Source organism: Callorhinus ursinus, unplaced genomic scaffold (genome assembly GCF_003265705.2).
Source record: "Callorhinus ursinus isolate GAN/ISIS: 27379988/994484 unplaced genomic scaffold, GSC_fseal_2.0 scaffold83, whole genome shotgun sequence".
Classification (NCBI taxonomy): Eukaryota; Metazoa; Chordata; class Mammalia; order Carnivora; family Otariidae; genus Callorhinus; species Callorhinus ursinus.
The window spans coordinates 546,872-573,937 of NW_027397145.1; the positions used below are offsets into that span (position 1 = coordinate 546,872).

Genomic DNA, 27,066 nt, shown 5'->3' on the forward strand with positions numbered 1-27,066 from the left:
TTTGTGTGGAATTGTTAGGATTTTCTAATTATAAGGTTTTATCATTTTACACCTAAAATTATAAGGTTTTATCATCAAGGATAATTTTATTACTTCCTTTCCAATTTGGATGCCTTTTATTTCTTTTCTTGCTTAACTGCATTGGCTAGGACATCCACTACTATGTTGAGTAGAAGTGGCGAAAGTGGGCACCCTTGCCTTGTTCCTTTACTGGAAAAGCTTTCAGTCTTTTACCAATAAACATGATGTTCACTATGGGTTTTTTATATGCGGCTTTTCTTATGTTAAAGTTGTTTCATTCTATTCCTAGTTTGTTAAGTGTTTTTGTCATGAAAGGGTCAAATAAAATTTTAAGAATTAAAGTTTATAATTATTCAAATAAAAACCCAAGGAATGACTTAAACAGTAAATTAGACATAGTTGAAAAAACTTAGTAAATTAGTGAGGAAAAGTGAATAAATCATTCAGGATTCAGCATGGGGAAATAGTATAAAATAGAGGCAAAGATTTATGGATGATTCAACATATTTTAAATAGGGGTTCTAGTTAGGAATAATGACAAAAAATGGTGGGGAGCCAATATTCCATGAGTTACTGGTTGAACATTTTTCAGAATTAGCATAAAACCTCAGATTAAAGAAGTGTACTATGTCCCAAATAGGAAAAATAAAGAAAGCGCACACACACACACACACACACACACACACACACACACGTAAAAGGGCAGAACCTAGAACAATGTGAATGTCTTAAAAAACATGAGAGATAAGACAGGTTTCTAACAAAATCATGAAAAGCAGCCTGACAGAAATTTTTATCAGTATATGAAAGCCAGAAGACTATGGAAAAATGTCTAATAATTGTCAATCTGTAATTCTATACACAGCTAATCTGTCATTTCAAACTAAAGGTGAAATTAAGACAATTTTATATATACAAAGTGACTTACTTTCATAAGGCTGCCATAACAAAGTACTACAAACAGGGTAGCTTAGAACAACAGAAATTTATTTTCACACAGTTTTAGAGGCTAGAAGACCAAAATCAAGATGTTGACATTGTCATTGTCCCTCTAAAAGCTATAGAGGGTTTCTTGCCTTTTTCAGTTTCTGATCGCCAGAAGTATAACTGCAATCTTCACATGGCATTCTTCTGTTTCTTCACATAGTCCTCTTTCTGTGAATGTCTATCTCTAAGTCTAAATTTCCCCTTTTTATAAGGACACCTGTCATATTGTGCTATGTTATGTTGGTGCACCCCCAAAATTCGTATGTTGAAATCCCAAACATGATGGCATTAGCAAGTGGGGCCTTTGGGAAGTGCTTAAGTCTTGAGAATGGAACCCTTACAAATGGGAGTCATATTCTTATAAAAGAGACCCCACAGAGATCTTTCACTCTTTCTTGTGAGAACACAGCAAGAGGTCAGAAGTCTGCAACCCAGAATAAGGCCCTCATTCAACCATGCTAGCGCCCTGATCTTGAACTTCCAGTCTCCAGAACTATGAGAAATAAACGTTTGCTGTTTATAAGCCATCCAGTCTGTGGTATTTTGTTATAGCAGCCTGAAGGACTAAGACATACTGGATTAGGGCAACCCCAACAACCTTATTTTAACTTGATTACCATTGTAAAGACTTGATTTCCAAATAGATGACATTTGGATGTACTTCACCTCATCTTCTTTGGGGGGGACACAATCAAATCCATCATACAAGGCTGAGAGTTTACTCTCCAAGACTCTTCCTGAAAGAACCTACTAAAGGACTTACTTCATCAAGAAGGAAATTAAACTCAGGAGGAAGGAGTGGTATGCAAAAAGGAACAATGGCCAGAAAAATTGAGAGAAGATCCTTTCTTAAGGTCCCACTGCTTTTAACAGGCAGTATTTGAACCCAGGTTGTCTGACACCTTAGCCTATGCTTCTAACTTTGACATTACATATGACTCTATGAGGAGTGTTTTTAAAATCTCACGAGGTAATATACAGATAAGTGTCTGAGACTTTCTTTGAATTTTAATTTTTAGTCATTATTTATTAACTATCTATAACGAAGTTCTAAGAAGGTCCTGGAATAGAATTAGGCCTTTCTTTTCTTTACCAAATTAGAGAAAAATGGCTAGTTTTCTTCTGAAGAATTTATTCTTACTGAGTGTTTATTTTGTATTTCTTCTCTGTGAGGCACTGTGATCAGTGTTTTGGGTATAAATGGGAGAATCATTATTCCATAGTTCTTGATTTCAAGGAGCTTAGAGTTTAATAAGAATTTTTTTTTGGTAGGGGACCCCTGGGTGGCTCAGTTGGTTAAGCCTCTGCCTCTGGCTCAGGTCTTGATCCCAGGGTTCTGGGACAGAGTCCCACATCGGGCTCCTTCCTCAGCAAGTAGCCTGCTTCTTCCTCTGCCTGCCAATCCCCCTGCCTGTGCTCTCTCTCTCTGACAAATAAATAAATAAAATCTTTTTTTAAAAAAAGTTTTGTTTTGTTTTGTTTTTGTTTTTAAGGTAGGAAGTATCATGTACCTCAGAAAGGAACAGATGTAGTCTTGAAGAGAGTTCAGAGGAAAGATTATTTTTGGTCTGTGTGATGAATGATACAAAAAAGCAAAAAAGATAATGGGAGAGGTGGCCTGCTTCCTAGACCTTGAAAGACAAACATAATAATGCTAACTACATCAACTTAACTATAACTCTTGAGTACCTACTGTGAGCATGGTGCTATGCTTGGAGCTTTTCCCAGTCTTATTACCTAAAATAACCATGTGAGGTCAATATTGTTACTCTCAAATTAAATAAGGGCGCAAACTCTACTGTTACACAGCTACTGAAGTGGAACCAGACAGGCCTAGGCAAGAGCAAACATTGAATCCAGAGCTAGCTGGATCCAAATTCCCTGCCTTTCCCGCCCCCCCAAGTTTTTAGAGTCGGTAAAACATCCATTTCTTCCGTTTCTAAAAGTCTAATTACTATTCATCTTCTGGTTGAAATGCCAGGTCTTTTATTAGCAGATTCTGAAAATGTAGTCTGCAGGTGGACTTGCATCAGGTCATAAAGGGAGTTTGGGAAAACACAAACTTCCAGGCCCCAATTTCAGATATTTTTAAGTAATTAAGTCTGGGATGAGGACCAGAGACTCCATATTATTATTTTTTAAAATATTTATTAGAGAGAGAAAGCATGAGCACAGGGGGAGGGGCAGAGGGAGAACCCAAAGCAGACGCCCTACTGAGCGTGGAGCCCAAGGCAGAGCTCAATCTCAAGACCCCAGAGATCACCACCCAAGCAGAAATCAAGAGTCAGGACCTTCAAGCGACTGCACCACCCACGCACCCCAGAGAATCTGTATTCTTTCAGCAAATTTATTTTGCCTCTCTTGAGAACCACTGTGTCTAGAAGGTCTTCCAGAAGACTTCAGTAGAAATAAATTCTTTGGAAGAGCACTTCTACTAAAACTGCTGGACTTCTCCGTACTGGCATGCCTAAGGCTGAGGTTGATTCTTCTACTTCCCTGACAGCACAGGGATTAGCTGAAGTAATGAATGCCTGAAGAGGTTTTGGCCTGATCTACTTACAACTCTAGTCACCAAGCACTAGCTAAGGTATTTGTGAAAGCGCTTAAAACCAGAGAATCTGCGTGCCAAGCCTGATAGATCGCGTGGGGGAAAATGTAATCTGTACTCGTGACATTTCTAGAAGCCGGGCTAGTCCGACTCGTGCGCAGGCGCAGAAGGAAAGGGACAGTCGACCCGCCAAAGCTTGCCCCTCCTCCATCCTCTTTCTGGCTTTATCGTACTGCGCAGGCGCTCTGAGTGAACCAAGATGGCGGCTCCCGTGGATCTGGAGTTGAAGAAGGTAAAAGAGGGTCCTGACCTGCTACAGGCTTCTCTTTGGGAAGCTAAGGGGATATATCGCATGAGGCTCGAGTCCTGAGGAAGGCAAGAGGCCCCAGGGAACTGGGGAGTGATTTCCCAGAGTCCTGAGGCGGGACCAGTTCTCCTTATGTTGGCGTGGGGGGCGAGCAGCTCTTTCTGGGTAAGAGCCGGTTGGGCTGGTCTGGTTAAGTCTGGCGGGCCGATAGCTGGCATGTTCTCTCGTTCCGAGCTCCAGAGCCGTTTCGTTGTGTGGAGGCTTCAGTTCCCTAGTAAGGCCTGAAGTAAGCGTTTCAAATTGGAGACCCTTCGGACCGCTTGCCTGAGCTGAGGCATCTGTAATTCTAAATCCTCATTTGCTTTAAAAATTCCCAAGTCCACTCTGTTTTTAGGCCACTTACTTGATCCTGTACCGTGAAAGGTCGCAGTATCTACATACAGGTCAGAGTTAGATAGTCTCATAACAATGTTAGTATCAGGGCTTTAACTCCCAGCCGTACTCCCTTTCCCCTTTTCTTGAAGGACTTGTCAAAAAAACAGGTCCGTAAAATTTTCCAAATATAATCTGTATGAGAAGGAACTGGGCTCCTCTCTTCAAACAGTTGCTTATAAATGTGTTCAGTTAAAAAGGTTTTCGCCATCTAAGGGTTGTCAGGGAAAGGATCCTGGACTTATCTACGTTAAACCTGTACTTTTTTTAGAAAAGGAAACTGAGTTCCAGAAAAGATTTAGTTAAAAGTTGGGACTAGAATCCACTATTCCCTACTTTACTCCACACCTTTTGATTATGAATTTAGGTTCTTCAGAAAAGCAAATTTTGCGTCTTAATACTTCTGGTCAACCTTTGCATATGAAATAGGAAGCTGGGCTAGTTGTTGCTCCTAATAAATGAAGCTGTTTGTTATTACCCAGAGGATTTATGTATATGTAACTTGCTTTTTGTCTTTCTTCTTTTGAAACTTGTAAATTTAGTCTTTAACGTGGTGTTCTCTAATGCTGTAATATCTCAGCTTAACAGTTACCAGCTTCCTTAGCAAAGTGTGCACAGGTCAGGTAATTTTACATGCAAAACCAAATTCATTTTAAGAATTCTTAACGAATTCTAAAAATTTACCTTTTTTTTTTTTCCTGTTAAGAGTTCAAATGTAAGTCAGGGTTTAGTGAAAGAGTAAACAGTTGAGTACAGCTGTGAATGGTCTTAGCTCCCAGTATTTGAATTCGTTGTTAAGAAACCCCTGGGCAATGAATGGAAACTAAGAAAATGATTGGAGACTGAAATTGGGTAGTTTTGACGGCTAATTAAATTAACTAAAAAATAAACTTGTTTAAAGGTTTTATCTTCTAATATCTTTATGAGATCTTTGTTGTTGTTGTTGAAGACTAATAGGAAATTTCAGGCACCTCCCTTTCTAAATCAGTCTTTGGAAACCTACTAGTAGGGGAGAGCAAAGTCAGAAAAAAGTTTAGTAGCCTTTGCCTTGTATTGTTGCAGTCACAGATGTTATTATTAAGGCATAAATTTGACAGCATCTGAAAGTCATTCTAGGCACTTAAGAGTATCCAAGAACTGTGTTTATCTTTAAGTGTACATGAGGGTCAAATTTGGCTTGGTATGTGGATATGAATATCATGATGCAGTTCTTCTACCAATGCTTTGATTTTTTTGTTAGTTTTTTATCTTTATCTCAAAAATATTTGTATTCTGAATATTACTGTAGACAGAATAGAAACATTCCTGAACTAGGGGTCGGAAGAAAGGGATTTAAGTACCTGCCTTTCCACCTAATAGTTGTTCAACCCTGTGGAAGCCACTTTTATCTTTTTAACAAATTTAGTTACTTTAACTTGTAAAGAGTGATGATGAAACTGCCATCCCTAACTCATAGGATTATTGAGAAGAGTAAATGAGATAAATTCTTCAATGTTCTCATATTAATATTCCCTTGTTAGTATTTCAAACAAATGTGAGAAAGTGTTTTGAAACCTAGTCATGTAACACAAATGAAGTGAGTCGTATTTGTGGTTCTGTTTTGAATCTCTGGGTGTCATCCTCTGACTCTTGCATTTATTGTTTTTATTACTCCTTGGATACCTGCTTTTTCATAAGGTTATTTAATGTACATTTGTTCTTCAAATAGACTGCATCTTCTGAGGACAGGATAAGTTCATTATTTAGTATGGTGGCTTGATTGTTTACAATTATATTGACTTTTACTGATGTTTGTGTCAGTAAATTTAACAGCTTTGTCTCTGGTTAACATGCTTTATTTTGATGTGTTTGGATTTGACTTGTGTTTCCTGTAAAATGTTTCACCCACTAAATCAAGGACTTTTTTTTATTAGGCCTTCACAGAGCTTCAAGCCAAAGTTATTGACACTCAACAGAAGGTGAAGCTTGCAGACATACAGATTGAACAGCTAAACAGAACGAAAAAGCATGCACATCTTACAGATACAGAGATCATGACTTTGGTAGATGAGACTCACATGTATGAAGGTGTAGGAAGAATGTAAGTAAAATATATCCTTAAGGGGGTTATTGCGGGAGAGTTTTTGTCTAGAATTCGTTCATTTTAAAACTCGGGTTAAAGTATCATAGTAGTTTTGGGGATCATCGAGTCAAATACCTCTTTTTAAAAAATGCTAACTGAACCCCAGATAGATGTGTTTAATATTAGACTTTGAAGTACATTTCTTAAGTATTTTCCTGTTCTTCTCTCTATGATCAGGTAGGTACTTAAGTGTATAACTTCAATGACAAAAATATGATTTGTCATGAAAAGATGTTTATAGTAATTTTGTGTGTGAAGATTTATTTAAGTAGTTGTAGTTTTAACTTCCCCTATCCTACCTGATTTATTAGGAATCATACAGATCCTAGATCTTTTAGATGTTTGTCCAGTGTTGTAAAATAAAAATAGATTGATTTATCATTTAAATAAACTCATCCTGTCATACATGAGAAATCAAGTAAACCAATTTGCCTTTTGTTTGTTCTAATTGTTATATTATTAACCACCCACACTGCACTTTTCTTCTTTTAAGAAATACATTACCCTTGTGAGGGAGAATAGATCTGCTTTGCCTTCTCTAAGCAGTAAATAAGGAATGGAAAAGCCCTTAACTACAGGTCACATTCCATTACAATGAGCTAAAAGGAGAAGACTGATTTTTTTTTTTTTAAGTGGGGGAGGTACAAGAGGAGGGTTTTTCTGGAATTTGGTCTTTGAATATTATTTAGTAAGTGGACCGTTACTTCAAGTTTGGAGATCTTTTAGTTGAGTGGAATTTGACCTCGGTCTTAGGATGACTTGTTTTGTGATTGATTTGAAGGAAGTGTAACATGTGTAACATTTAGTAATGGCTTTGGAATGACATCATGAGAAGTGGGCCCTGCTCATGACTAGCTACTCCATTTCTTTCTGGAAAAGAGATAGATTATGATAAACATGTGATTTGTTTTCTCAGAATAAACAATATATCACAAATAAATTTTATCTCTGTAGTTCATATTTTTCATTTTAGCTTAGTTTTAGAGGAAGAGAATCCCACTTTGAGGGTTTGCTTACTGGGGCATGAAAGAATTGGAATGATAACAAAATAGAACCCTTGAATATCTGTCTGTGTAGTATGAGGTGCATTGTTGGCATTCACTACAGGGTAATTTTATCCTTAATGTGAATATCCTTAGGTATTAAAACAGTAATGTTAGCTTTCCTAACATGTTTGTTAACGTGTTGCACCTGGATTTCATGTCACAGCATTAGCCTTTGCAACAGTTAAAGAATCTCTTTTTCCAAAAATAGAAAAACTCTTTTGACTGTCTTTGGCCTTTTGAGCTACAATGAAGTTTTTAGTTTTAATCAGAATAATTTAATTGATTAAGCATAGTGCATAAGTGGGGTAGTTGCTTTTTTTTGCATACTCCCCTAAGTGCTACAAATAGGTTGTATTCCATGTGAAGAAGTATAGAATTAAAAGGCTAGGATATGATTTAGTTAACATACAACAGTAGTAGTATTTCCTGAAGATTTATTTCATGTATAAGAAATACATAGTTTTAAATGTTTGGATAAAGTGAAACCTACGTAGTTTCAAACTGGTTTTCAATTTGACTTTTACGCTTTCTGCATCCCACTGAGTGCAAATTTGACCCTGCATTGTAGGGGCATGTAAGGTGAACAGCGTTTGTTGTTTGGCTAGAGTATTAGTGCCCTCAGGAAGAAAAGACTTGCTGAGTATTAGTCTGGTCATGAGGATGTTCTCCTTGATGCTAAACCTGAAATAACTATTTCTGAATTTATAGTCTTGAGTAATCTTGAGTATCATTGTGATTCACTTATTTAATTCAAGTCTTTACCTTAATTTGTCTTTTCCTTTTTGAGTATTATTTGGGATTTCTAATTAGAATACTAATTTTTCTCAAGCTATTGTTTTAAAACCATGAATTATAAAATCCAAAATACTCCATTTTTGTTTTAGGATCTGTAGTAGATTTTTGCCATTGCTGAAATTCAGGCTTCATTGTATCTTGCCTAGATTATTGCAATAGCATCTTAATTTTCTTTCTGCCTTTATTCTGTCTGTCCAAATGCAGTCTTCGTACTTCTGCCGGAATTGATCACGTCCATATTTTTCATAAAATTCTTTGATCTCTTGCCCACAGGATAAAATCTAAACTTATTAGCCTAGTATTCATTCATAATCTGTCCATTATTAATGTAACCCCCTAGCCTCAAGTCCTGCCACTTTCTATTCCCAGGCTCAGGATAGCACATAAGTTTCATGTCATGGACTTAACTTCTTGCATTGATTTTGGGTTTTCTGTTGAGAAGGAGTTTGAGTTTCATGTGGGCTTTAAACATGTTTTGATTGATTAGTAATGTCTGTCATGGGTGAAGGTAGAAGAGTAGTAAGTAGCATATGTTCCAGAAATGGTTATCCCTACTTTTGCCACAGGGTTTTGTCACACATGTTCTTGCTTTTGCTCGTTCTGTCCTTGGCCTGAAGTATCCTCTTGCCCTTGTGAAATTCTTATCCTTCAAGACATAGCTCATCTTTGAAGATTTTTCGGTTCTCCCTGGCAGACTTATTCCACACTTCCCTGGGTGATGCCAGAGCTTTTGTTCCTGTAGCTAGTACAGCAGAGAAAGAGAGATGATTGATTTCTAAATGGGTCATTTTCCTCAGCTAGATCGTCAGCTCTGTGAGACCATGTACATACATATTTGTCTTTGTTTCCTCAGTTCTCAACATAATGTCTGACACAAAATAGGTGTTAAATGTATCTTGATTTGGGGCGCCTGGGTGGCTCAGTTGTTAAGCGTCTGCCTTCGGCTCAGGTCATGGTCCCAGGGTCCTGGGATTGAGCCCCACATCGGGCTCTCTGCTCAGCGGGAAGCCTGCTTCTTCCTCTCCCACTCCCCCTGCTTGTGTTCCCTCTCTTGCTGTCTCTCTGTCAAATTAAAAAAAAAAAATCTTTAAATGTGTCTTGATTTGAAATGAGTATGATTCTTTCTCTTGCCTAAAATAACTGCATTTTCTTTTATTTCTTTAGAAAGAAAATATGTTTGGAAAGTTGCACAATTAAGAATTAGGCTTTTTTATTCTGTTTTAGAATATGATTCAACAAAGGTGAAATTGTAAAAGTAATGTATTTTGACTAAGGTCAGAGGAGTTTTTTTTTTTTTTTTTAACATTCTTAGTTTATTGATCCTCTCATGAAAAATCTGCACAGCCACCACAGATAAAGCCACTGCAGCATCTTTACTCCTTCTGTTGTCCAATCTCCAGCTCACTTTTTGCCAGCACCAGCGTTGGCTTTTGCAGTCCCCCTGACTTTCTTCATTCTGTTCTTGCGTTCCTTTTGCTGTTTTCTTGATGTCTTTTTCTTTTCATACAGGCCGTGTCTTGCAAGTCTGTGTTTGGGTTCATTTTTCTTTGCATAATCCAAGGAATCATAAATCATGCCAAAGCCGGTTGTCTTGCCACCACCAAAATGGGTTCTGAATCCAAACACAAATATGACATCTGGTGTGGTCTTGTACATTTTGGCTAGTTTTTCCTGAATTTCTCTCTTAGGTACCGTTGCCTTTCCAGGGTGAAGAACATCAATGACCATCTGTTTCCGCTGAAGTAGTCGGTTAGTCATGAACTTCCTGGTCCGGATAGTTACTCTGTCGTTCACGATGGCGGCGAGGGTTCAAGCAGCCGGGGAGGAAAAGAAGAGGAGTTGTTTCTGACCAAAATTATGTCCTTTGGTTGGACAGTATTAATTCTTTATTAAATCTACTGAGAAAGTTGACTAATTCTAAATGCCAACCAGTTGCAGAGATGTTCATTCAAAACTGACAGTATAGAAGAACCTAAGCCTTTGGAATTATGCTGAGAGCAGTATAGTCCTTAAAGAATAAAGGCTATTCTATGCGGAATAATATCAATATAACAGTATATCTTTTACCTTCCTCATTTTCATATAGGATGGAAATCAGATTTTCCTTTATAGGGTATGTATTTAATTTAACCAAATCTTGCCAGCCCAAATGTCTTTCAAGTCACAAGTATGGAGAAATTTGGTAGTATTAAATACCTCTTATATATGGCTAATTGTGGTTTTAAACAAGGAAAATCGGGCTATAGGGTAAGAGATGATGAATTGCTATATACTGTGAGCTCTGCGTATTCATTGCTCAAAGCCATATGCCATCCAGTCTCTTGGCGTGTTGCCAGCACATTTTAGTTCTCTTACTTCATATTCTTTGGAGAGGCTGTTATGTAGCCTGATACTACTACCACCAATTTCTGGTTTGGCTACTTAAGCTGTTTGTGAGCTGACCTCACCATACTGCTTTGAGAACTATGATGAAAGTTACAACTGTGGAATGATCTGTCTGAATAGTTTGCAAGTGTTTGTCTTTGCATCTTTCTAGCATGCAAGGAGGGAATAGACATAGTTCTCAAATACTGCATGAATGTTTCTTGTATCTTTTTTTTTTCCTGAATAAGAACCAGTTTATAATGGTTTATGGGGGTTTTCTTCCCTTTTACTTTGCACACTAGAAAATAAGAGTATTTTTAAAAATAAGAATTATATTTGAAAGTGTATGTAAAGGACATTTAACCATGCTGGTATTTGAAAGGACCATCATTAGAATAAATGTCAGACTTACTTTTATGAACCCTAGGTATGATCCTCACCCTGAGGTCAGGTTTATTATTCTATAATTTTAATATCCTTTTACTTGAGCATTACATAAACTTCTTTTTTCCAAAAGAGATAAATTAAGCTTTTAATTTTTTTAATATGGGAGGAACTTGAGTAGATTAGCCTTTGAGAAGAATGATTAGTGCCTTTTTAAAACTTGAACCTAACTAAAAATAACTTTGTACCATATTTAAACCAATTTAGAGGTATGCCACCATTCTGTGGGTATTTTTTACATTTAAGGAACTAAGAATGAACAATGGTATAAATCTACCAACTAGATAAGTGTCTAGCAATGCAGAAATTGCTGTTTGGGAGCGGTGTTGCTATTTCTACTTGTTGAAGTAATTTGATGGTTGATCTCTAATGGTTGAAAGATCTAGAAGTGTAAAACCTAAGATAAATGTGGCACAGGTAGAAAGTAAAAACAGTAGATGTATTCCTGATAGGTAACAGATTAATATCAACAACAAAAATCTAAACAGTTGAGTAACTTTCCAACTATTTAGGATGTAGTAATCTGAATTCTTCATGACGGCTTGTTTGAAATGCCCTTTGTTTAAAATACTATGTTGGTTTTGTTGTTATTTTAATTGTTAGTTTGGATATTGACCTGTAATTTGAATCGTGACATTAATAAAGCCAAGTTGAAATATTTGCTCTTTCTCTGTTTCATTACGTTAAATACTAATAGAAAGGGACATAGTCATGGTGCCTCAAGTTTTGAAACCATTTTACAATTTCATGTAGCTGTAGAGTTGGTATTCCAGTCAATTTGAGGTCATTTTAAAGCCGACAAAATAGTTGTACTAGATTAGGAAATAAACCACAAATCTTGGTGCAGTAAATATTGTTGATGTTACAGTAAAAATAGTTATGTATTCTTACTGGAATCAAGTTTGGATATTTTATTTAGTGCTTGCTATAGGAGAAAAAAATGTACATTACTTTTGTTGTGAGAGCACACTGCAGACAAATTTATCAGCTCCTTGTATACTACTTTATACTTAGAAAAAATGAAGCAAAGATAACTAAAGAGTTCTTCCCTTTGAAAATTATTTTGTTTTTTAGATTTCATTTTTTTTTTTTAAGATTTATTTATTTATTTGGCAGAGACATAGCGAGAGAGGGAACACAAGCTAGAGGGAGTGAGAGAGGGAGAAGCAGGTCCCCGCTGAGCAGGGAGCCCGATGGGCTCAACCCCAGGATCCTGGGACCATGACCTGAGCCAAAGGCAGACGCTTAACGACTGAGCCATTCAGGCACCCCTTAGATTTCATTTTAAAGGAAGAGGGGTTCTTGATGTTGAGCTGCTTTTACTAATATAGAATGTGACCCACCCTTTTTGTGTTTTTATACGGAGCCATTTAAAGTCCTGGCTTTCATTGCTCAAGAGTTCTAAGGGAAAAAACAACTTTTCTGTTGTGCAGGGAAAAATGACTTCAGTCTTGTTGATGCTGAGTATGTATATGACCCCAGATGGGCACACTCCTCTTTCACAGATGTGGTACTCTAGGGAGAGGAGATTTTTGAGTCATATTCTTAATTTCCTTAAGTTGTTAGTGATTTAAAAACTCAAATGTTGATTATAACTGCTGTACGGCTGTGTAGAATGACATCACTGTTTTTGTGCCAGGGGAAGTTAGCAAACATTTGCGTAGGAATCACATAGCTATGTTTCTTCTTCAGAAGATTATTTTTAATAATTCTTTCCCTTCTTCCCCTCCCATGTCCTCCAGAATCCAGACTGTCACACTGAAACACAGGAAGTTAGTTTCGAAAATCATTGTGCTAATTAGGAGTTTATTGTAAAGGGAAAAGAAGTCTGTTATACTTACCTTGGGATGTGCAAACATGCTAAAATACAATTCTTATTTAATGTGTCCTTACTTATTTTAGGCTCGAACTTGATTTAAAAATGTAAATAAAATTGATTCATTTGGTTACTTGGAGGACTTGGCTTTTGCATTTCCTGACATCAAAAGGCCTGACTTTTTTTTTTCTTTAAACTGGCAAAGGATTAAACAAGACCTGCTTTTGTTGCATGAAAGTAGCAATTACTCAGCAACACAAGAGGATACTACAGTGTATCCCAGTTGGTGATAAGGATTGATTTAGTAAACTGAGGGAAGGGTGAAAAATACCATTACCTTGTTGTTCCTATCTAAATAAAAATTAAGGTAGCAGTAACCTTGAACTATGTTACTTTGTCATTGGGGAATTGTTTGCTGCAACTGACTTCAGCTGAATTTCTCTGAAATGAAAAACAATCAGTTTTAAGCTGTACCAAGAATTTTCTGATTTTAGCTGCCACTTATCTCATAATGGCAAATTTAGGAACAAGTTGCTATCTAATCTGTTTGAGAGAGGACTGGAATGGTCATGTCAAGGAACATAATCTGCTTAATGAAACATTCAAAAGGAGCTCAGAAGAAATATTGACCTAGAAGGTGGAAAGTCAGTCTACCTGTGTATGTGAACACACACTTGATAGTGAATTCTTAGTATTCTTCCTTATTCCTTGTATCAGGAATTGCTGTGAGCTACAAATACCCTTTGCCCAGAAGGAATGATTAGGGTTGCAGTTTGTTGCGTGCACCATTAGTGCCTGTGGTTTTGTGAAGAATGTATGCTCAGTTTATTTTTAGCATTTAAGTTCGAATAGACATGTCTGAGGGAATGTTCTCTTACTGTCCTGGCCAGGAACTCTCATTGCCATCTCTTGTTTTGAGGAAGGTTATCTACCTTGAAATGGACCAGATTACTTGGAAGACACTGTTCCCTTGGCTTTGAAGAGGACTTGAAATGTTCTCATATCAAATCTGCACATTAGCAAGAGCCCAGTATTAAAAATGTGTCTTTAAATAGATAAGAGCATGACTGCCCTAAACTGAGCCTTTTACATTGTTTGGCTCAGGGTAAAAAGATTTGAATCACAATACGCATCCTGTATGTGTGTCTGAGTCTTTTGCATTTGTGCCAGAATATATTTATATTCCTCTGACTTTCTACTTTTGTACCAGGAGTCTTCTGTTTGTGTCCTTCAGTACTCACTGGATAGTAATTTTTACTGTCCAATGGTTATATTTCATTCGGTGTTACATTTTAACCTTCTAGTAAAATAAATATCACATGTTGGAAAAAGTTGTAGCAAATCTTGATGATTATATGTGGATATGTTTGGGGTTTGATGAGGCTAGAGTAAAAGTGGTAAACATCAGAGGTGATTACTTACCAGAATACTTAGAATACCAAATAGTGACCAAAAATAAACATCATGTTTAAAATAGATAAACATACTACTGCTTTCATTTTAGAAGTAATAAGTTTGATTTAAAAATACACAGTGATTTCTAATTAGTACAAATTGAACCTAGCAGTGTATGGGTTACTTATCTAGAAGAAGGGACATTTACATGGGCCTGGTTTCCTGAAGGGACATTGGTCCTCTGATAATTCCAGTGAATTCTCATTCCTCATCTAGTTTGACCTGTCAGGAGCATTTATTCCATCTGGTCTTGCTTCCCTTGTTGAAGCATTTTCTTCCTTTGGCTTCTAGGATATCACCTCTTGGTTTTCCTTTTATTTTACTGGCCATTCCTTCACATTCTCCTTTACTATTTTTTTCTTTACCATTTCCAAATTTTAGATTGCGCTTGGGCTCAGTCTTTGGAATTTTTTTTTTCTTCTCTTGTCTGTACTCAGTCTCTTAGTGATCTCATCTAGGCTTATCTCTTTAAGTGCCTTTTTATATACTGGCAACTCCCAGATTTTTATCTTTAGCTTATACCCCTTCCCTGAACTCCAGACTTGTATATCCACCTGCCTAGTGTATATCTCCATTTGGTAGGCATCTCAGAATTAACTTGACCAAAATAAAATTCTCACTGTTTACAAGTAAACCAGTTCCTCCCTATAAGCTTCTTCATTTCAGTAGATGGTTTTTTGATTCTTCTCCATCTCGTAGTCATCCTTAACTCCTCTCTTTTAATCTTCCATTCAGGCCATTAGCAAACACTATCTTTAAATTTGGTCCAGAATCTGAACATTTCTACTTACCACCATCCTGATCTCAGCTACCATCATATTATTGCAGCTGCTTCCTATCTGGGCTCCCTGCTTCTATCCTTACCACTTTATAGGTTTTCTTGACTGAGTGCACAGAGTGATCCTTTCAAAACATGTCTGATCACTGTAGTCAAAACCTTCAAATGGTTATCACTGAAAGAGACAAGGGCTTTGCAGTTGCTGATCTCTCCATCTGGAGCTTCCTTCTTTAAGATGTCTCCCGTACACCTTTCTCTTCCTTGAGGCCTTTGTTAAAAAGGCATTGAGGCCTTTTATAACCATCCAATTTAAAATTGTGCACATACTTCGACCCCCACTTTCTTGCCTTTTGTACTCTCTTTTTTTGTCTTTATTTTTCTCCATAGCATTTATAACCGTCTGGCATACTATAGAACTAATTATTTTCTTAAGTAAACTTTATTGAAATATAACATATATGGTAAAATACACTCATCTTTAAGAGTACAATTAGATGAATTTTGACAACTGTAACCATCACTCCAGTCATGATATAGAACATTTTCATCAGAAGTTCCTTCTTCTCCCAAGTCATTTCTTCCCTCCCTCAAGTTCTGCTCTAGGCAATTGATAATCTGACTTGTATCACTGTAGATTAATTTTGCCCATTTTAGAACTTCATATGGAGTGCACATATATGTGTGTATGTATATATATATAGAGAGAGAGAGGGAATCATTATAGAATGTACTCCTTTGTGTGGTTTCTTTCATTAAGCACAATGCTTCTGAGATTTATCAGTATTGTGTATATCAAGCTTCCAATGCTGGGCTGCAGTTCCACTTCTTTACTCTTGCCTCTGCCCTCTTTGTGCTTGCCAGCTTTATCTTCAGGTTGGCTGTAGGAGTTCCAAATATTTCATTCAGATGTGACAACATCTAGAGTTAGAAAGTACCATATTTTCTTTTCTTTTCTTTTCTTTTTTTAAATATATTATTTGCTTTTCTTTTTTTGGATTACTTTTTTTTTTAAGATTTTATTTATTTATTTGAGAGAGAGAGAATGAGAGCCAGAGAGCACGAGAGGAAAGAGGGTCAGAGGGAGAAGCAGACTCCCTGCTGAGCAGGGAGCCTGATGTGGGACTCGATCCCGGGACTCCAGGATCATGACCTGAGCCGAAGGCAGTTGCTTAACCAACTGAGCCACCCAGGTGCCCAGAAAGTACCATGTTTTCTATGTCACATTTGTAGGAGCAGAAAAATCTTTCCCAGAAGTCTTCGAAAGGGCCACCTCTCACATTTCATGACAAGAACTTTATCACGTGCTTGGGCTTAAATCTTGGGGGATGGGACTGCCATGATTGGGTAAGACCAATCAAGATTCACCCCAGGATTCACTTCCCTGAGTCACTTGGGGAAGTGGAGGGTCTCCAAACAAAATGTGGGCTCTTCAACAAAGAAGAGGAATGGATATTGGGTAGCCAACCAATAGTGTCTACTAAAATCGTCAGCAACAGTCTTTACAGTGACCAACATTTGAGGGTTAGCTACTTGAAAACTCTTGGTACTATATGTAAGATGAATTAGGGAGAGTTTAATTAGGGACTACAGAAGGAAGCTATTGAAGTAATTCAGGAGTGTAATAGTAAGAGCATAAGTTAAGGTGGCAGAAGTGGAATTGAAAGGAAAAGGGTCATTATGAAAGAAAATGATGAGTCAGTGATAAATTGGGAATATGGAGGGTACAAGGAAGATATTTGCAGGTTTTGGGACTTAGGTGAGTGGGCAAGTGGTGGTATCATTGATATGAAATGAAATGGGGAAACTGCTTGTAGGGAATGTTGGTATGGGTAGATAAAAGGAGTTTAATTTGGGACATGTTGAGTTTGAGATGCAGAACATACAAGTAGAAATGACAGATGATGCAGAGAATGTAGTTGATGGGGGTGATATTATTTTGTGATATTTTGTAGTTGATGGGGGTGATATCATTTAGCCAAGTTGAAGCCTTGAAAATAAATGAGTTCTTGGAGGGACTTTGGGTAGAGGTAGCTTAGTGGATAGCCTTCCATAATGCTTGAAATACCCTGGAACAGAAAAGGAAGGGGATGTGTGTTTAGGAATATAGTAGTTGATGAGGGGAACACAGTATAGTACTAAGATGTAGCAGTGTCCCTCAGAGTTAGATTTGAGCATACTGTGTTCTGCAGATTTCTTTTGCCTAAGGTATGGCAGGTCTAGGTGCTGTATTTCTGGATTATAATCTGAAACTGTGCTATTCTGTTGCTCAGATAGTTCCAGTTTGGCCATTGGTTCTTTCAGGTTGTCTCCAACTTGTCCCCAACCTTTTTTCGTTTGTTTCTTTTAGAGAGAGAGCGAGCGAGCGTGCACGGGCACCACAAGTGCTTGGTCAGGGGAGGGGCAGAGGGAGAGGGAGAGAGAGAGAATCTTAAGCAGGCTCCACATCTGACGGGATCTCACGACCCACGAGATCATGACCTGAGCTGAAATCAGGGGTCAGGTGCTTAACTGACTGAGACACCCAAGGATTTAAGGTTGAGTTATACTCCATTGTGTATATATACCACATTTTTTTTATCCATCCATTAATGGACACAGGTTGCTTCCATGTCCTGGCTATTGTAAATAGTGCTACAGTGAGCATGGAGTGCATATCTTTTCAAACTGGTGTTTTCTTTTTCTTTGGACGAATACTTAGAAGTAGAATTGTTGGATCATATGGTAGTTCTATTTTTTATTTTTTGAGGAACCTCCATACTATTTTTTATAGTGTTTGCAACAATTTATATTTCCACCTACTGTGCTCAAGTCTTCGCTTTTCTCCTTGTCCTTGCCAACACTTGTTATTTCTTGTGTTTTGATAATAGTCATTCTCAAAAATTCGTGGTGACATCTCATTGTGGTTTGATTTACATTTCCCTAATGATTGGTGATGTTGAGTACCTTTTCATGTACATGTTGGTCATCTCTCTTCTTTGGAAAAACGTACATTTAGATCTCTGCCCATTGTTAAATGAGGGTTGTTTTCTTCATTATTGTGAGAGTTCTTTTTTTATGTATTTTGGATATTAGCACCTTATCATATATATGATTTGCAAATACTTCCCAATTCACAAGTTGCCTCTTCATTTTATTTTCTTGGCTGTGTAGAAGCTTTTTGGTTTGATGTAGTCCCCCTTATTTATTTTTGCTTTTGTTGCCCAAGTTTTCTTCTGGGGGTTTGATGGTTCAGGTCTTATGTTCAAGTCTTTAATCCGTTTTGAATTGATTTTTTGTGCATACTGTAAGATAGTGTCACAGTTTCATTCTTTTCATATGGCTATCCAGTTTTCCCAGTGCCATTTATTGAAGAGACTGTCATTTCCTCATTGTATATTCTTGGTTCCCTTGCTGTAAATTAATTGATCATCTATGTGTAGGTTTATTTCTGAGCTTTCTCTTTTGTTTCATTGATCTATGTCTGCTTTTAGGCTAGTACTATATTTGATTACTATAGCTTTGTAATACAGTTTAAAATCAGGAAGCATGACACCTCCAGCTTTGTTCTTTCACAAGATTGCTTTGGATATTTGGGGTCTTTGATGGTTCTGTACAAGTTTTAGGATCCTTTGTTGCAGTTCTGTGAAAAATGCCATCAGAATTTTGATGGGGAATGCATTAAATCTGTAGATTGCTTTGGGTAGTATGGACATTTTAACAATATTTGTTCTTCCAGTCCATGAACATGGAATATATTTTCCATTTTGTGTTGTCTTCAGTTTCTTTGATCAGCGTTTTATAGTTTCCAGAGTACAGGTTTTTCATCTCCTTGGTTAAGTTTATTCCTAGGTATTTTATTATTTTTGGTGCAATTGTTAATGGGATTGTGTTCTTCTCTTTCTGCTACTTTATTATTAGTGTATAGATATGCAACGGCTTTCTGTATGTTGATTTTTTGTTTTTGTTTTTTCTTTTTGTACTTTGGTTTTGTGACTTGCAGCCTTACCAGAAGTCATTTATCAGTTCTAATAGTTTTTTGGTAGAGTCTTTAGGGTTTTCTGTATATAGTATAATGTCATTTGCAGATACTGAAAGTTTCACTTCTTCCTTACCAATTTGGATGCCTTTTATTTCTTTTTCTTGTCTGATTGCTGTGGCTAGAACTTCCAGTACTCTGTTAAATACAAGTAGCGAGAGTGGACATCCTTGCCTTGTTCCTGATCTTAGGGGGAAAGCTCTCCATTTTTCACCATTGAGTATGATGTTAGCTGTGGGTTTTTCATATATGGCCTTTATTTTGTTGAGGTATGTTCCTCTAAACTTTGTTTCGAGGTTTGCATCATGAATGTGTTTTATACTTTGATGCTTTTTCTATATCTATTGAATGATCATATGGTTCTTATCTTTTCTTTTATTGTTAATGTGATATATCACGATGATTGATTTGCAAATATTGAACCACCCTTGCATCCTGGGAATAAATCCCACTTGATCGTGGTGAATGATTTTTTTAAATGAATTGTTGGATTAGATTTGCTAATATTTCGTTGAGGATTTTTGCATCAATGTTCATGAGAGATCATGGCCTTGTGTTCTCTTTTTTTGTAGTGTCTTTATTTAGTTTTGATATCAGGGTAGTGCTGGCGTCATAGAATGAATTTGGAAGTTTTCTTTCCTTTTCTATTTTTTGGAATAGAGAAGAATAGGTATTCTTCTTTAAATGTTTGGAAGAATTCACCTATGAAGTTGTCTGGTCATGTGCTTTTGTTTGTTGGGATTTCTTTATTTTTGATCAGTTTCATTGCTGGTAATTGGTCTGTTCAAATTTTGTTTCTTCCTGATTCAGTTTTGGGAGATTATATGTTTCTAGGAATTTATCCTTTTCTTCTAGGTTGTCCAATTTGTTGGCATATAATATTTCATAATATTCTCTTATAATCCTTTGTCTTTCTGTAGAGTCGGCTGTTATTTCCCCTCTTTCATTTCTGATTTTATTCGAGTCTTTTCTCTCTCTTTCTCTTATTTATTTATGAGTCTGGCTAAAGGTTTATCAATTTGTTGATATTTTCAAAGAACCGGCTCCTGAGGCACCTGGCTGTCTCAGTTGGTAGAGTTTGCGACTCTTGATCCTGGGGTTTTGAGTTTGAGCCCCACTTTGGGGGTAGAGATTAGTTAAAAATTATAAAAAATTTGGGCGCCTGGGTGGTTCAGTTGGAAACTGAGGCTTAAGTTTGAACCCATTCTTTACTATCCACCCTGTGTTTTTTTAGGCATATGGTGCCATACTTTACATCCTTTTATTTTGTGAATCTCTTGACTGATTTTTATAGATAAACCTAATTTTACTGCTTTTGTGGTTCCCATTTTTCTTCTACTTATGGTCTTTCCTTTCCATTGAAAGTTCCGTTTAACATTTTTTGTGGGGCTGGTTTAGTGGTGATTAATTCCCTTAACTTTTGTGTGTCCGGGAAACTTCTTATCTTTCCTTTTATTCTGGGAAATTCTTTAGCTCTTTCCTGGATAGAGAAAAACCTGGTTGCAGGTTTTTTCTTTCAGCATTTTGACTATATCATTCCACTCCCTTCTGGCCTGCCAAGTTTCTGCTGAAAAATCAGTTGATAGCCTTATGGGTTTTTCCTTGTTTGTAACTGTTTCTCTTGATGATTTCAAAATTTTCTCTTTATCAGTACTTTATGACATTTTAATTACCTTCTGTGGACTTCCTTGGGTTGCTTTTGTTGGGGGCTGTCTGTGCCTTCTGCATCTGGATTTCTGTTTCCTTCCCCAGACTGGGGAAGCGTTCAACTGTTTCTTCAAATAAATTTTCTGCCCCTTTTTCTCTCTCTTCTTCTGGGATCCCTGTAATGTGAATGTTATTATACTTGATGGTGTCGCTGAGTTCCCAAAGTCTTTTCAGTTATTATTATTTTCTTTTTTGTTCAGCTTGATTACTTTCCATTACTCTGTCTTCTAGGTTGCTGATTCCTTCTTCTGCCTCCTCTAGGCTATTTATTCTGATATGTTTTTAATATCGGTTATTGAGTTCTTAATCTCTGGTTCATTTTACATTTTCTTTCTCTTTGTTGAGGGTCTCACAGAGGTTCTCCGCTCTCTTCTCAAATCCAATGAGTCTTTCTAACCATTGCTTTAAATTCCTTATCAGACACATTACTTATCTCCATTTCATTTAGCTCTCTTGCTGTGATATTGTCCTGTTCTTTCATTTGGGGCATATTCCCTTGTCTCCTCACTTTGTCTGACTCTCTCTGCTTCTGTGTGTTAGGAAAGTCAGCTATTTCTCCTGCTCTTGAAAGTAGTGGCCTGATGAAGAATAGGTCCTGTAGTGCCCTGCAGTGCAGTGTTCCCTGCTCACAAGTCCTGGCCCTTCAGGGATGTTTCTTATGTGTGTTGTGTGTGTGCCCTGCTGTTGTGGCTGATCTGCGTTTGCCTTCAATCTAGTCATCTTTAATGGTTCTCTTTGCCTGTTTTGGGCAGGGTTTGGCCCCCTTGTTGTTAATTGGCCAGTCTGGGTCCATCTTGTATTTGAGCTGAGTCAGACCAGGTTTTTTCCAGAGATGCAGTAGCACTGAACTTCAGGGTGCTCTCCCTGTGTTGTGCCCTGAGAAACTTTTGTTGCTGGAAAGGGCCTGCAGTCAAACCCAGTGTCTGCCTCCAGTTGGGGCTGTAGTTGGAGTGGTGTGTGGGGTTATCTTCCCTTCTCCCTGGGACAGGAGTCACTTTGGAGTGGTGCTAGCCCCTCTTGGGACTGCTTGCACACTACCAGGCTTGTGACACTGCTTTGGACGGGCTCTGAACAAGGGCATATTGGAGGGAGCACGTAAGCAGCAGAATTTGAGAATGGGGCTCGTGGTGCCAGCATGGTCTGTGCTGGTCTGCTGCAGGAGGGGACTTGCAGCCTCCTGGGAACACTTGCTGAGGCCTGCCAGGTTGGAGGGGGCAGAACTGCAGAGGTGCTTGTGGACAGGGACACTGTTAGCAAGCAAGATGGAGAGTGTAGGTGCTGTGCTGGTTCCCACAGGTATATCTAGACTGTAGGGTGGGGAAGAGAAATGGTACTTGCCAGCTCTTTGGTTCTTGGAGAAGTCTCCCAAAGATCCCAACCCTTCCCGTACAGACTGAGGTTAGTCAATAAATCTCCTTCCCATATACCCCAGGCGTTTTTCAAACTGCTGCTTCTGTGCTGTATCTCAGAAGGAATGTTTCTTGTGCTCGCTCTCTTTTTTTTTTTAAGATTTATTTATTTGAGAGAGTGAGAGAATGCATGCACACATGCGGGGGGAGGGGCAGAGGGAGAGAATCTTCAAGCAGGCTCCCCACTACCCAGGAGCTCATGACCCGAGCTAAAATCAAGAGTCTGACACTCAGCTGACTGAGCCACCCAGGTGCCCCTGTTGTGCTCTCTGTTTAAGGGCAGGGGCTCCACCCTCCCCACTTTCCTAGAGCAGAGCCTCCTGATTATTAAAATTCCAGGCGTTAAGCCCTACTGATTGTTAGGCCCCTCTGTTTTCCAAGTCAAATGCTATGGGGGATTTGTCTTCCCCATGTGGGTCCCTTGTGCCTGGGGTGCCTGGGTTGGTGGTCTGGTCATCTCCCCTCTCTGCATCTGCCAGTCCCTCCCTCCCATGGACAGTCCTTGGGGTCCATTTGGCTTTCCACCCTTCCTATCTTCTTTGATGTGGCCCCTTCTCTACATTTAGATGTGGAGAATCTGTTCTACCAGTCTTCACGTTGTTTTCTGGGTTTTTTACGCTGATATGGGTGTTATCTAGTTCTGTGGGATTAAGTGAATTTAGGATTCCCCTATTCCACCATCTTCCCCTGAAGTCTCCCCAGTGCCCCCTCTTGTTGGGGATTTTTGCATCTGTGTTCATAAGGGATATTGGCCCATAATTTTCTTTTGGTGTCTTTATCTTGTTTTAGTATTAGGGTAATGCTGGCCCTCTAAAATGAATATGAGAGTGTTCCCGCCTATTTTTTTGGAAGAGTTTTGAGTTGAGAAGGGTTGATGTTAATTCTTTGAATGTTTGGTAGAATTCATCAGTGAAGTCATCTGGTTCTGGACTTTAACTTGTTGGGAGATTTTTGATGACTGTTTCCGTCTCCTTCTGTAGTAATTGGTCTGTTTAGATTTTGTGTATATTTACGATTCAGTCATGGTAGATTGTTTCTAGGAATTTATCCATTTCCTCTAGGTTATCTAGTTTGTTGCCATATAATTGTTCAGTCTTTTGTGATCTTCTGTATTTCTGTGGTATCATTTTTTAAAAATATTTTATTTACTTATTTATTTATTTTTATAGAGTGAGCGCATGAGGGGGGTGGGGAGAGGCAGATGGAGAGAGAGAAGCAGACTCCCTGCTGAGCAGGGAGCCCAGTGCAGTACTGGATCCCAGGACCTGGGAACCTCTGTGGTATCACTTGTAACATCTCTTTCATTTCTGATGTTGAGTCATCTCTTTCTTTTTTTTTTTTGTCTTGATGACTCTAGTTAAAGGATTATCTATTATTTATCTTTTCAAAGAACCAGCTCTTAATTTCTTTGAACTTTTATATTGTCTTTTTACTATCATGCTCTCTCCTCTAATCTTTATTTCCTCCCTTCTCCTAACTTTGAGCCTTGTTTTTTCCTTTTTTTTTTAACTTTAGTTCCTTGAAGTGTAAAGTTAGGTTGTTTGAGATTTTTTTTGTTTCCTCCCATAAATTTTGGTATTTTGCTTTTCCAATTTCATATATCTCAAAGTATTTTTTTATTTCTCTTTTGATTTCTTCTTTCGTGCATTGGTTGCTTAGTGGCATGTTGTTTAGTCTTTACATATTTGTGAATTTTCCAGTTTATTTACTTAATTTTATGTAAAATTCCAGTTTATGTAATTCTAGTTTCATGAAAAGATCCTTATATGATTTCAGTCCTCAAATTTATTAAAATTTGTAGCCCAACATACGATCTAACTTGGGAAATGTTTCATAGACGCTTGAGAAGAATGTGTATTCTGTTGATTTTGGATGGAATGTTCCATAAATATCTATTAAGTCTGTTTGGTGTTATGTGCCATAAAGGCTGATGTTTCCTTAGTGATTTTCTATCCTTTGATGGAAGTAGGGGCATTAAAGTGCCCTGCTATTATTGTATTGCTGTCTGTTTTTCCCTTTGGATTTGTTAATATTTGCTTTAGTTATTTATTTTTTTAAATATTTTTTATTTTTTAAGTAATCTCTCTACACAGTATGGGGATTGAACTCACAACTCCGAGATCTAGAGTCACATGCTCTTCCGACTGAGCCAGCCAGATGCCCTGCCTCCCTTTATATTTAGGTGCTCCTATGATTGGCATGTAAATATTTACAAATGTTATATCATTTTATTGGATTGACTCCTTTATCAGTATGTAGTGCCCTATTTTGTCTGTTATTACAGTCTTTGTTTTAAAGTCTATCTTGTTTGATACAGGTATAGCTGTTCCAGCTTTCTTGTGGTTTCTGTTTGCATTGAATATCTTTTTCCATCTTTTTCACTTTAAGTTTGGATATGTCTTCACATCTTGTAGGGAGTATGTTCTAGTAGCTGGTAGATGGGTCATGTGTGTTATTTATTCACTCTGTCTTTTGACTTGAGAATTTAGTCCACTAACATTTAAAGTAATTGTTGATAGATTTGTGCATATTACCATTTTCTTAATTGTTTCTGGATGTTTTTGTGGTTCTTCTTAGTTCCTTGCTTCTCTTGCTCTTTTCCTTTGTGGTTTGATGAGTTTTTTAGTGGTATGCTTATATTCCTTTTTCTTTATTTTTTGTGTATTTACTATAGGTTTTTGCTTTGTGGTTACTCTGAGGCTTACATACAATGACATGTCTAAAATGATGTCTTTTAAGTTGATAACAACTTAAGTTTGACCCCATTGTAAAGCTTAACGTTATTACTCCTGTCCTGCCACATTTTATGTTTTTGACTTCACATTTTACATCTTTTTTTTAAATAGGAATGGTTTTATTTGTATTTGTTTATTATTTATTTTTAAATTGTAATTCCAGTATAGTTAATCTACAGGGTTATATTAGTTTCATGTGTACAATATAGTGATTCAGTAATTCCATACATTATCACGCAGTGCTCATCATAGTCCTTAATCCCCATCACCTGTTTGACCCATCCTCCCTCGTCACCCACTCCACTACTCCACAGCCATCACCTTGTTCTCTATAGTTAAGAGTCTGTTTCTTGATTTGTCTCTCTTTTTTTTTCCCTTTGTTTATTTATTGTGTTTCTTAAATTCCATGTATGAGTGAAATCATATGGTAACATTTTACATCTTTTAAAAAAATTTTATTTTATTTAAATTCAACTAATTAACATATAGTGTGTTAATAGTTTCGAAGGTAGAGTTCAGTGATTTCATCAATTGTATGTAACACCCTGTGCTCAGGTGCTTGTATTTGGCTGTTCATTGGCCTCATGCTGGCCTTTCGATCTCTGATTGCATCTATGTGGATTCTCTGGAGGTTATATTGCTAAAGAAAAAGCCATCATATACCCTGGAATTGCTGTATTTTTCCAAAATGCCTTCATCTTTTTTGGAGGACTGGTTTTTAAGTTTGGCTGCACTGAAGACTTACGGCAATGAAAACATCCAGTTTGCTTCCGCACAGCAGCCCTGCATGGATTTTTTACTACTCCCAGTTTTTTGTAATGCGATTTTCTGAACTCATTTTTGAGTCTAGTCTCAGCTTCAATTTGTATAATACTAAAACCATGAGAACTTCCTATGTAAACAACAACAAAAATCTATTGTGGTATGTGTTGGATTAACTTATAAAATCTTGAAAATATGCGACAAGAGTAATTTTTATTAAGTTTTATCATGGTGTAATTTGTAAAATTAAATTACAAAAGGAATTATAGATGCAAAAAAATATGACACCCTGTGCTCATTACATCATGTGTCCTCCTTAATGCCCATCATCCAGTTACCCCAGTCTGCCTCCCCTCCTCTCCAGCATCCCTCAGTTTATTTCCTATCCTTAAGAGTTTCATATGGTTTTTCTCCCTCTCTGATTTCATCTTGTTTTATTTTTCCCTCCCTTCCCCTATGATTCTCTGTTTTGTTTCTTAAATTCCACATGAGTGAAATCATAGAATTGTCTTTCTCTGATTGACTTATTTCGCTTAGCATAATACCCTCTAGTTCCATCCACGTCCATTTTATATCTTTTTATCTTATGTATCCCTTAACTAATTATTGTAGTTGTAATTTTATTAGTTTTTTTTTTTTTAAGATTTCACTTATTTGAGAGTGAGAGAGCACGAGTGGGGGGAAGGGCAGAGGGGAAGGAGAAGCAGATTCCCTGCAGAACAGGGAAGCCCTATATGGGGCTTGATCCCAAGACCCTGAGATCATGACCTGAGCTGACAGCAACCACTTAACCAACTGAGCCACCGAGGCAACCCTATTTTTATTAGTTTTAACTTTCACAGTTTGGTTCTTTTGTTCAGTTATTCTTGATATGTATCTGATTTTATTTCATAATTTTAAAAAATGGGTGTTCTTTAGTCATTTTGAAATTCTTTTTTTAATTTTTTTTTTTTAAGATTTTATTTGTTTGCAAGAGAGAGTGAGAGACAGAGAGCGGTCAGAGGGAGAAGCAAACTCCCCACCGAGCAGGGAGCCCGATGCGGGACTCGATCCCAGGACTCCAGGATCATGACCTGGGCTGAAGGCAGTCGCTTGACCAACTGAGCCACCCAGGCGCCCCACTTTGAAATTCTTACATGTACTTACGTTAATGTCATTCTAGGATTTATCTATTATTTCCATTTTGTTGGAAATAAAACCATTTCCTGATCGTTTTTCTTTTTTTAAAAGACTTATTTTAGAGAGGGGGGCAGTGTGGAGGGGCAGAAAGAGAGAGAAACTCAAGCAGACTCTGCACAGAGTGCAGAGCCTGTTGCGGGGCTG

At 37.5% G+C, this 27,066-nt stretch overlaps 1 protein-coding gene across 2 annotated transcripts in view; it reads left to right on the forward strand.

Annotated features, from left to right (window-relative positions):
* The first annotated feature begins 3,716 nt into the window (after positions 1-3,716).
* PFDN1 (prefoldin subunit 1) overlaps positions 3,717-27,066 on the forward strand; it is a 68,307-nt gene continuing 44,957 nt past the window's right edge. For both annotated transcript variants that reach the window (XM_025852163.2, XM_073887845.1), the window contains exons 1-2: positions 3,717-3,848; positions 6,209-6,375. In XM_025852163.2, the coding sequence (XP_025707948.1) occupies positions 3,816-3,848; positions 6,209-6,375 (200 nt within the window). In that variant the 5' untranslated portion in view covers positions 3,717-3,815. The remainder of the gene's footprint in view (positions 3,849-6,208; positions 6,376-27,066) is intronic.